Genomic DNA, 11,346 nt, shown 5'->3' with positions numbered 1-11,346 from the left:
ATTTAATTCAATTCCTTCCCAAGTTTTATAAGATTGAAGTGTGATCCCGAAGGGAGAGATTTTGTATTTTGTATCAAAGGAAATGAATTGTGTGTGGTGAATACAGGCCTTTCGTCTTTGTCAAGCTGGGTCAATTGTGTTAGTGCGTACCACACGTTTGAAGAAATGCTTTGGGCGTTTTGTTGACTGAGAAAATTATGAGGAATTACGCGTAGCCCTATGCCCCTATTTACACTTCGATTAGGACTTGGGAGTTTTGTACCTATATTAGTCAAGTCGGCGAGGTGCGCTTGAAGGCGACGACGTACTGAGCGCTGGGTCCCACGCCGATAGCCACGTTGGCGGATCAGAATCTCCGCCTCCACACAACCAAATCTGCCACGTAGGTACGGCATCACGAAACAAAAAATATCCTGTTTACCAACTGCAAGGAAGCACCCCTGTTTTATTCCATAAGTTTCTGACACGTGGCGCTCCCTCTTACCATTCACCCCCACGCGCGCCGCCTGTCACTCACATTTTCCTTGTGCCTGCGAAATTTCAGCATTGGGTATTTCAAATTCGCTGCGCGATCAACTTGGCAGTGGCGCTTTCGTTATTTTGCGGTAATCAAGGGCGGTTTCGGTAGTTTGCTGCAACTTGTTTACTCTTTTTTCTCCTTCTCCCCCCAACTATTGACGAAGTCGTTTCTGCAAATTTTCTTCTCGATCTTTCTTCGAGGGGTCTCTTGGAGTTTGGAGAAGAATCAGAAGATGAAGAAGAGTTGCGAGCTCTGTCAAGGTGTAGCTAAGACTTTTTGCGAGTCCGATCAAGCCAATCTGTGCTGGAACTGCGACGCTAAGGTGCACTCGGCCAACTTTCTCGTGGAGCGTCACTCGCGCTTCCTGCTCTGCAACGTTTGTCACTCGCCGACGTCGTGGTCGGCTTCCGGCGCAAATCTCGGATTCGCGGTGTCCTTGTGCGGATGCTGCGTTGCAGATACTGGAAGACGGAGGCAGGAGGCGGAGGAGAGCCAGGGAGAGAGCCGCGTCGAGGAACCAGGATACGAAGATGATAATGATGATGACGACGACGACGATGAAGAGGAGGATGAGATCAGTGATTCGGAGGATATTCAGGTGGTTCCGTGGTCATCAACGCCGCCGCCGGCGATTTCATCAAGCAGCAGCGAAGATTCATCCCGCGACGGCGAGGAGGGAGAAGTTTTCCTGAAACGATCGCGTGAAACCAATCCAGATCCCTTCTCTGATGTACGAAATCTTCCTTATTTGCTTTCTCATTCTCTGCACTAAAGATCAAAAATAGCCACGCATTGAATAGAATTACTAAACTTCAAATTATCTGATTTCGTTTTTGCTTTGGCCTAAATAGGATGATCGTGGAAGTTCATTGTTACGGGAAAACTCCTGTAAATTGCCGCCGTTGGCGACGGCTTCGGCTTTTGCTGGCTCATTGTCAACCGGTATGACAAGACCCATGAAGATCCGGAAACGGGAAGATTGCCAAATGGGTCGGTTTGTATAGATCCGCCGCCGGAAAGATGGGATGATCAGTTTGGATTTTGATTCAATTATTTTATTTTATTTTTGATAATTTATTTTCACAATTTTTTTTGCCGCTTGTATGCATGGGCATCGGTTAGGAGTAGATGGATTTTAGTTACTCAGCTGTCATGTATTTTTATTTACAATTAACTTTATGTTTATCTATGAAAAATAGTTAACAAATATAAAAATACGATATTTTATTACCATATAAATAATTACGAAGAATTAATTATCTTATATTCTATAAACACATTGAACAATTGCAAATTAATTTGTTTAATCTTATCACGAATTAGTTTATTTAGTTAAGTAAAACTATATTATATAATAAATTATATATATATATAAAATATAATAAATTAATTCATATAATATTTTCCCACTAGAACATCCTTATAGTAGAGTAAAGAATTTAATAGATTTTGTTATTCGGCAAATAATTTGATAGGATTTGAACTTCTTATTTTCTATGGTTGGCAATAGTCTAGACTCTAGACTCTAGTATAGTAATTAAAATAAACTTGAGATATCTTTGAATAAGATTATTTTATAATAAGGTAGATTTTAGGATAATGTTGACGGTAGACATCTTCAAACTTGGCAACATTGCAAGAAGCTAAGATCCATAAAAAAAAATCAAATTCATTTATATTTTTTTTTAATAGAGATAAATCAAATGCATGCATATTTTGTGAAGAAGATATATTTGGAGCTAAAATGACTGGGCGATATATGACTATCTTAGTTTGTTATTAGTATGTGAATCACATCAAAGATGTTAGTCGTACAAAGAAAATTATGTGTGAGAATCATGTTTTACTTATTCGACTATATTTTTTTGTGTTGTTATTTTTATTTTTTGGTACAATGAAACAAATACTTATAAAATTAACCAAAAAAATGGCTATCAAACTCCTTCAACACGCATTAGAGAGGAATCAGAACATTTTGTGCAATAAGAAATTTGCAACGAGTGGTTCAAATTCAACGCAGGTGAAAGGCTGAAGTTTAATCAACCATATATATTTGGCTTGCGGCGTTAGCCCATGCACCATCACCACCCATTCATCGTCTTTCATGCCTTCTTTAATTATAATCCACAACCCCACGCATATATCTATAATAATCTTTCCGTCCTTAAAATCAATACTTTATATTTGACTGTTGGAGGAATCCATTTGGGGGCAGATATTTCTAGTTTTTTATTCCATACTCTGCGTTCACTCATGGCTATGATGTGGTTATATTAACTTGTGGTTGTAATTTCCCATCATGCTTTCTATTTTTATACAATTACTTGTGCCCGCCAATCACATCGCGTGGCCCGACAAAGAATTACAACAGCTTTCCATCATACTTTTTACAATTCATGCTTTTTAAATTAGAAAAATAGACCAGATATTTATAGCCAAGTAATGAATGACCACAACAACGATTTATATTATGAACCAGGGTACACGTAGCATTATGGATCGTATATCAAAATAACGAGGTATAAAATTTATACTCATAAGGTATAAAATTTCAAAACACAAGACACAAAAAATTACAACATAAGACACATAGGCATGTTATATATTTACTTATTTTTTAAATTTGATTTAGGTACGTAATTTATATTCGTATGCACAAAATTTCACAACAGAAGATATAGAAATTTATAAAATAAGACACAATTATTAATTTATTTCTCGTGCAGATTTTATACTCTTTGAGTACATAATTTCATAACACAAAATACAAAACTCACAACATAAGACATATACACATACACCAAGGTCTACAGTGCATTATAAACCATGGTCCATGATATAAAGATTGGATCTAAACAAATACATAATAAATAATTAAGAAATTAATTATACATTTAGACACAAATAATAAGTAATATTTGTATTAATTAATATTTAAAATCATGTGGTAGATCGGGAGGCTGGGGCAAGGCATCCTACATTCCACATGTTTGTCATTTCATCAACCAAATTAACATTAACATTATTATAATACAAACATCTTTTCAGCTTGAAAATGTTTAGTGGGTAATCAATGACCAATTGTTCGATAGTACTTACGAAAATATCAATAATATTGATATTTTTTTGAATGAAGAGTAAACCCACAACTACTACTCAAAGATAAATCTCATTTAGTGATCCTAGTCAACAAATAATCACAAAGAAATAAATTAACCTAAGTTACTTATAGTTGTATGACTTAAACTAAGAAAACCAATAGCTCCTTCTATTGAGAGTCAAACTTGTAACTTTGTGGTTATGAAGTCAATTAGTCGGACTAATTTGATTAGAATTGTAATAAATATCGAGTTAATACCCAATATAGTCCTCGACTATAGTGGTTTTACTCAATTTAGTCCTAAGTGACTTTTTGTACTCTATTTAGTCCTCGACTTTAATGGTTTTACCCACTTTAGTCCTCTGTTAAGAATTCTGTTTGTTGGGTGTTAATAACAAGGTTAACATGGTAAATTCATTTATATTTTATTTTTTATAAAATTAGTTATTAATTATATGTCCTAATTTTTCTCCCTCTTCTGCATAGTTTATATAGTTCCCTCATTCCCTTCCTCGGGCCGTAAAAACATATTGTAGACACATTGACAGATAGCTAAATTTCTAAACAAACAATACACTTCCTTAAAAATATATATATATTTGCATCCAATGCACAAACACCTTCATAATTTAAACAGATTTGAATCCCCCATGAGTTAAATCCACATTAAAACATGTTTGATCTAACAACCAGTAAGAAATGAGTTAAGTCCACATTAAAAAAAGAAAAAGAAAAAAAAACTACTAACAAGAATTTTTTGTGGGTAACGTATTTTGGCATGCATTTGTATCCAATTCTTCGTCTTGAATCCCCCATGGTGTGTTGCTTCCCGTTCGGCTTTTGCTCCCAGTGCCAACAATGGGTAACAGGTTCAATAATCGTTGGAGTGCTTTGCCTTGTGTTTGCTTCTGGTGAGTTTGCTTTGTATTCGCTTCCGGTGAGTTTGCTGTGTGTTTATTGGGTTTGAGGAAGGGAGGAAGAATTGTATCGGCAGAAGACTGAGAAGAGTGAGGGGGAGGGGGGAATTGTATCTGCGACAGAAGAAGACGGAGAAAAGGGAGAGAAATTAGGATATATAATTAATAATTAATTTGATAAAAAAATAAAATAGAAATGAAATTACCATGTTAACTTTGGTATTATCACCCAACAAATAGAATTCTTAACAAAGGACTAAAGTGGGTAAAACCATTAAAGTCGAGGACTAAATAGAGTACAAAAAGTCACTTAGGACTAAATTGAGTAAAACGACTATAGTCGAGGACTATATTGGGTATTAACTCAATAAATATCAGTAATATTTACATCTGGTTAAGTTAGACTTTTCCAAGTAAGAATCGAACTATCAAATCCGAATAACTTAATAGAAATACCGAATGAAGAAAAGCGTTTGCAAGAAATCAAAAGTTGTCAGTGACTTAAGAGCATCTACATTTGTGGATATTACTTGGTTTTTGGAATAGTGCCTGCTAAGGTGAAAGAGAGAGAATAACAGGTTCGGTATGCAAGGTGGGTTTTTTGGAACAGTGGATACTCACACCAGCCCGCGTCAGGCACAACTAATGTGCCCAGCAGGCGCGTCAGTGCGGGCTGACAACTTTTTTTTTTTTTTTTTAATATGATTTTTTTCTTCTCTCATTTTTCCTTTCCTAATCACACTTACAAAAACTCCTCAAAAATCGCGAAAAAAACCCCATTGATAAGGAATTAAGGATGCTCTAAGACAGAGTGATGCGTGTAGCACAAAGTTTTCCCAACTCACTCTCTAAGACTTGGATCAAGTTTGCTTTGGTTCGTCTATAAACCCAAGCCTTCAAATTCTGATCCCAATCGAACCTTGATGGACCACTGCAGATAAAGTTTACTTTGTCAAGTAATATGAAAATGGAACAAGTAAGTGTAGACAAAGGCAAACAACAAAATTTTGCAAATGGCCATAAGAGTCATCTGACAAGATGGAAGATTAAAAGATTAACAGAATTTTATAGGGAAATAATTCACATCAAATCCTTGTTCTTGAATGAAAGGAATTCAATGGAGCATATTCACTGACTCAAGATGTTCATGAGCAGAAAGCAGCAAAGCAAGGTTTGTAAATCAAGAAACAGAGATTGATACCTTATTGGTGATGACATCCAAATCTGTCTATTAGGTGTTTGTTTGTTTATTACATAGGTCCCAAAACTCCCAAGCTTTAGTGTCAAAACCTCATTCTGTAGATACAATCCATAAAAAAAATGTTACTCTGTAATAAAAATCAATTCTTTGAATGAAATAAGAACAACTTCATTCTCTTACTCCATAGTCCACATCATAACCATCAATATCTACCAAATCCCCAAATTCCTGTCTCCAAAAAAAATGTCACTTGATAATACCAAGCACAAAAATACTGATCATATATGCAAACATTGATTTCAATACTAACCATAATTACGCGAATAAGCCAATGATACGAAGACAGTAATTCACCTTAAGCAATAATCAGAACATTGAACAACTGTGCCTTAACAAATTAACGAAGTACACTATATCTCGGAGCACATAACACTTACCTCCAACTTATCAAGAATGTCATGGATAGTAGTGTTAGCCAACTTGTGATACTCATCTTCCTGCAGCATTGAACTGCACATTGTCACATACAGTTAATTGTTTATTTATAACTTAAAATAAGTTATAAACTCTACCAAACATAACCATAATCCATAATGACTGATGAGTCACAAGAGATCACAACTAAATTTCCTTAAGCATCTGAAATCGCCGCTGTTATTGGCAAGGGATTAGTTTTTCTTTCCATTTCACAGATTCAAAATTTAAATTCTGTACCATTTCTCGGTGGTGAAAATCGACCAAACATACAAATAAACACTCCAAGTTCAAAGCAAGTACACAGAGCTGAAAACAGAATCATCTCAGAAGAACACTCACCGATAATCGATAAGTGCAGGGGCTTCATCGAGAGGAGTGTTGGAGGAGAAGCTTTTACAAGTGATTAGCAGAAACGATTTAGCGCCGCGATCCGAATATTCGGGAAGAGAATCATGTACCGGAGAAGAAGACGACGGGAGGAACGGATGCCGCAGTGAAGGATACCATGAAAGCGGAGCTATGAAAGCTCTCCATGGCCGGAGAAGGAGAAGCTTCGTCCTGGAATAAAGAGAAGCCATTTCCGCAGCTTCACTGTTTTACAGTTTTACCTAACTTCTCACCATTGAATAACTGCTTGAAAGCCCATACCAGGCCCAAATTGAGTGGGCTTTATGCTAATCCCAGTTCATAATTAAATGGAAATCGACGCTTTAAATACAAGTACGTATAATCCATTTCGTAATTATTATAGTGTCATTATTGCTAATTATTTGGTATTGTACTGATACTGATAGAATCCATCAACAGAATTTCATGTTCTCAGAAAACAAAAATCAAAATAATAATAGAATAAACCGGCGCCGCTCGTTTGGAAATTGGAACAATCTCCTATAGAAATCACCACCAACCATCTCCAGCGGTCCAGCCGTTTCTTAGGGCTTCATATTCTACACAATTTCTTCTTTTTCTCTTTTCGTCATTTTTTTTAACATAAATTAAAAACCCATAAAAAAGCTTTTCTTTTGCCGCTTTCATGTTAGTTTGCGTCATTGAGGGTTTGAAGAGAACGTAAATCTGGCTAAGACGAGGTATGAAATGAAATCTTCTGTTTCTTTTTTATTTTTATTTTTTTTCATGGAATTTTGCTTTTTGCACGGTTTATATTCGTATATGAATCATTAAAAGAAAAATTCTAATATTGATCTATGTTTGTCTTTATGTCTGTATACGAATCTGTATTTTTGTTTTTGTTTTTGTGTTTATGTTTGTTAGATATGATTATATGAATACTCACATGCACATATGGCACACTAATGGACAACTGAATGGATTTAGATCTGTTTTTTATCATTCGAATTTGATTTTCTGGTGTGATGTATTGAATCCATATCATTGAAGAATCTATGTATACTGAGTATGATCCATAGGGTAGGATCTGCTCGGTAAATCCTGTTCCTGTTTCTGAGTACATGGAAGTTTGGATTTGAACTGAGAGATTATGGTTTGGATTTATTGAAGTTAATTTATAAATTTATTACAGTGTAACGAAGGTCTTGTTTGTTTCTACGGATGACCTTCCAACTTGTTTGCTTCTTCCAACTTCCATAATTTTTAGTCTTCTTGTTTGTTTCTATGGTTCTGCTACTGAGTACATGGAAGTGTTTTGATGCAATGTGCTATCTTTCATTTGCTTTCCTTCCTATATCTGGTTGCTTCATCTCCTTTCTATGTTTTGCCAGGCGGGAGTTTCTAATGCTTAGTAAGAATTGGATCGATAGAGCTAACGAAAATCTTCTTCCAGTCTGGCCACTATAAAAACTTCCAACTTTTCTCGCACCTCAAAGCAGGTGTGGGGTGAAAACGAGGGGGTGATACTGTTATGTGTTCTGAGGAGATCAAAATCATCACATGTTTGGAGATTGCGCCGTGTCTCTGAGGGATTATCACTTGATTATGGCTAAGGTCAACCTGAGCTAAGCTTCGGGAAAGATTGTGGTAGCATGCTCTTTAAGTTCACTGAAAGTGTAGTTGTTGAATCAGTTGGTTAGTAATAAGTTAGATGGTAGGGATCCTTAATACTAGAAGGCAAGCAGATCTCGTGTGAATTAGGTTTAGTTAGTCCTATCAGAATGGTTAGATTTTCCTGCTTCCATGCTCAAATCCACTCGCATAAACATAAGGTTAGCAGATAAATCTTTGTATTAGGCGTTCACCAATAACAGTTAGATGTTTTGCTAAATGCATATTTCTATTCTAATTCAATATCTCTCAATCAGAAGCCAGTCCAAATGTCTGCTGAAGTAATGCAAAAGAGCCTGGAAGATCATTCTCAGAATCATTCCATGAAGGATTTTAGTTATTGTGAAGCTACCAGTCCTCCGCACTTGAATGAGGAGAGTGGTGCTGTGGATGGTTATGCTGGCCATGTTATAGATTCCTCTTCTAATGATCATGACAGTAAATCTGAAGAGAACGGGGATGACTACAAAAGTGAATCCAATGCAAGTGTTGATCATAAGACTGCAAATATTAAAAAGAGTAAGTCTTTAGGCTTTGGATTGGGCTGGGAAGGAAGGCTGTATGATGACTATAACTCAGAGGATGAAAGTCGTGAAAGATTTTCATTTGATGGATCAGATACCCAAGATGGTGCCAAGGATTTTGTAACTAACTTGCTCAATAACAGTCAAGAGGTTCAGCTCTCTACAACTGTTCAAGTAAATGCTGATTTGGCAAACTCTGAATCTATATATGTGATTGAAGACCAGAAAGAGGCAGAGAGAGAAGAAGAATGTGAAAACTATGGCTTTCACCAATCTGGAGCTGATGAGCCTGTTGTTCATCCACCTCGCACTTCATTTACCTTTGCAAAATCATGTTCTTTGCCTATCATGTACTCCACTGGTCAACATTTTACACCCATTATGCCTTATCCCAGATCTGCTGAGGATTTGAGTGTTCTAGAGACAAGAAGAAAGGAAATTATAATGGATGGATTAGCGAAACAAGTTATGCAGCATGGAGAAAGAGAGGGCTGTGTTCAAAATGATGAGAAAATTACTGGTGAAAATCCAGTTGATGACAATTATGGCACCTATAACTATGTGGGCTCAGCGAAAGAATGGATTGTGCCTGTGCCAGATGAGGTGAGTATGCAGAAGAACATTAATGGAGAATCCTTGATTTGCCAGTTGAATGAGTTACCAAACAAGGATTTTAGGCTAAAACGAATTGAGGAGTGGGTTACAGATCTCCAGAATTGTGACCCTCTTGAAGAAACAAATGAATTAGCTATCCCTGATAGTAGTGATCATGAGAAGGTACATAATGATAAAGTCTTGGATGGGCCACCCCTGGGAAAGTTGGATGAGAAGGTCAATCCTGGTATGGAAGCAGTTAAGAAATATATCTCTTCTTTGAGTGCTTCAGCCACGTCTGTTCAACTTGTAAATCACGGATTGGTTGTTATTCCATTTCTCAGTACCTTTCTGAGCCTCAAAGCACTTAATTTATCTGGAAACTCCATAGGTTTGCTTTCCACCCAACCTTTTTCTCAAATTTTTTTTTTTTGGTCTTAGTATATCAAACTCATGTTTATTTGTCTTCTCTCTTAACTTCTGCAGCAAAGATTACTGCGGGTGCTTTGCCTCGAGGGCTTCATATTTTGAATCTTTCCAGAAATAATATCTCAACTATTGAAGGATTGCGAGAGCTTACTCGACTTCGTGTACTTGACCTGAGCTACAATCGAATACTGAGAATTGGACACGGTATGGTTGTATTAATGTATTGTGAAGTCTTGATAAAACCAAGTAAATGCAGTGTGAACAACATTTTATATTCTGATATTGGTCAGTACAATAATAAATAGACCTGTCATGTATATAATATCCAATGGTCATGAAAAGAATAAAAGCTTGTTTTATCCATTCATGCTGCAATTGGAAACAGTTTTCCAGAACAATGAGAGGCTTTTATCAACAAAAAATTTCTATAATATTACAACTGGGTTGGTAGGGAAACTTACGTGACCATTATGCTCGTTCTTCAATTCATGTGCTTCTTAACTTGCAGGTCTTGCTTACTGTTCCTCCCTGAAAGAGTTGTACCTAGCGGGCAACAAAATTAGTGAGGTCGAGGGTCTTCACCGCCTCCTAAAATTGAATATTTTGGATCTGAGGTTGAATAAAATATCTACAGCCAAATCTCTGGGCCAACTTGCAGCTAATTACAATTCTCTGCAAGCAATCAACCTGGAAGGGAATCCTGCGCAGAAGAATGTCGGTCATGAACAACTAAGGAAGTACCTGCAGAGTCTTCTTCCACACCTCACATACTATAATAGACAATCCATCAAAATTGGCACGTTGAAGGATTCATCAGACCGGTCTTCTCGATTAGGCATTGGTTCCCACCAGGCTGACCGTGGTATGAAAGCAGAACTCAAGGTTGTGCGGAAGGGAACTACAGGTGTTTCTTCACACAAATCATCCTCGTCCATTCATAGTCGTAAAGGTCAATCAACTTCCTCACCAAAGCTATCCAAAAGCAGACATGGTCACTTGCCTCCCAGTGCATCTCGAAGAAGCACTCATCATCACCTTCATGCTATTGAATCCACCAACAACAAGCTTACAAATTTCAAACCCAAATCCTCTATGCGCAGGAGCCGCAGTGAGGGAACTCTTGGCATTTTCTGAAATATGATTATTTCTGATTTGTGATCAAAATACCAGTGACTTCTAGCCTGGGATGTTGATACATTTGTGCCCCTGCTTGGAATTTACTTTCTTGTTATGTGATTGCAGTTGGTTTGTCATGTGTGAAACATTTGCTTTTCTTTGGTTTTAAGCTTTCATGTTCCTTTCTGGAATTCCATTGTCAATAAAGGGCAGTTTTTACATTTTCAACTAGCATTTACATATTAAGCTGTTGCTTTTAAGTTTTACCCTCCCCAACATAGCTCACATGCTCTTTTGCCAGTTTATTTTAATTAAGGTTAATGTTAATCTAAAGCTAATTGGGTTAATTGCTTCAGGAGATGGGCTTATCAGTCGGGCCCAAACAAAATTCATTGGCCCACACATTTGGGCAACATAGGGCCCAATGAAAAAAATATCATTTTGTAAAA

The 11,346-nt window shown here is 36.7% G+C and overlaps 3 protein-coding genes across 6 annotated transcripts; 2 read left to right on the top strand and 1 right to left on the bottom strand.

Annotated features, from left to right (window-relative positions):
* Positions 1-548: 548 nt before the first annotated feature.
* Positions 549-1,753, top strand: LOC115996231 (zinc finger protein CONSTANS-LIKE 1-like). The gene is made up of 2 exons (XM_031235385.1): positions 549-1,250; positions 1,372-1,753. The coding sequence occupies exons 1-2, from the start codon at positions 753-755 to the stop codon at positions 1,522-1,524; spliced, it is 651 nt and encodes a 216-aa protein (XP_031091245.1). The 5' UTR covers positions 549-752; the 3' UTR covers positions 1,525-1,753.
* Positions 1,754-4,391: 2,638 nt separating this feature from the next.
* LOC115995736 (frataxin, mitochondrial-like) lies at positions 4,392-6,847 on the bottom strand. Of its 3 annotated transcripts, XM_031234849.1 has the most exons (6): positions 6,555-6,840; positions 6,176-6,248; positions 5,919-5,966; positions 5,739-5,833; positions 5,383-5,468; positions 4,392-4,651 (listed from the first exon to the last, which is right to left on the bottom strand). In XM_031234849.1, exons 1-6 carry the CDS (start codon positions 6,791-6,793, stop codon positions 4,575-4,577), a joined length of 618 nt encoding a protein of 205 aa, XP_031090709.1. In that variant the 5' UTR covers positions 6,794-6,840; the 3' UTR covers positions 4,392-4,574. The 3 variants fall into 3 exon arrangements, with proteins under 3 accessions (XP_031090709.1, XP_031090710.1, XP_031090711.1); XM_031234850.1 differs by lacking the exon at positions 5,383-5,468 and having other exon boundaries at positions 6,555-6,847; XM_031234851.1 differs by lacking the exon at positions 5,919-5,966 and having other exon boundaries at positions 6,555-6,841.
* Positions 6,848-7,020: 173 nt separating this feature from the next.
* Positions 7,021-11,118, top strand: LOC115995735. Of its 2 annotated transcripts, none has more exons than XM_031234848.1 (5): positions 7,021-7,303; positions 7,955-8,395; positions 8,495-9,743; positions 9,839-9,985; positions 10,290-11,118. In XM_031234848.1, the coding sequence occupies exons 2-5, from the start codon at positions 8,345-8,347 to the stop codon at positions 10,913-10,915; spliced, it is 2,073 nt and encodes a 690-aa protein (XP_031090708.1). In that variant the 5' UTR covers positions 7,021-7,303; positions 7,955-8,344; the 3' UTR covers positions 10,916-11,118. The 2 variants fall into 2 exon arrangements, with proteins under 2 accessions (XP_031090708.1, XP_031090707.1); XM_031234847.1 differs by having other exon boundaries at positions 8,492-9,743.
* The last annotated feature ends 228 nt before the right edge of the window (positions 11,119-11,346 follow it).

This window comes from Ipomoea triloba, chromosome 11 (genome assembly GCF_003576645.1).
Source record: "Ipomoea triloba cultivar NCNSP0323 chromosome 11, ASM357664v1".
NCBI classification, from domain to species: domain Eukaryota; kingdom Viridiplantae; phylum Streptophyta; class Magnoliopsida; order Solanales; family Convolvulaceae; genus Ipomoea; species Ipomoea triloba.
Note: the sequence above shows the minus strand (reverse complement) of the source record. Positions and strands in the feature narration are given on the sequence as shown.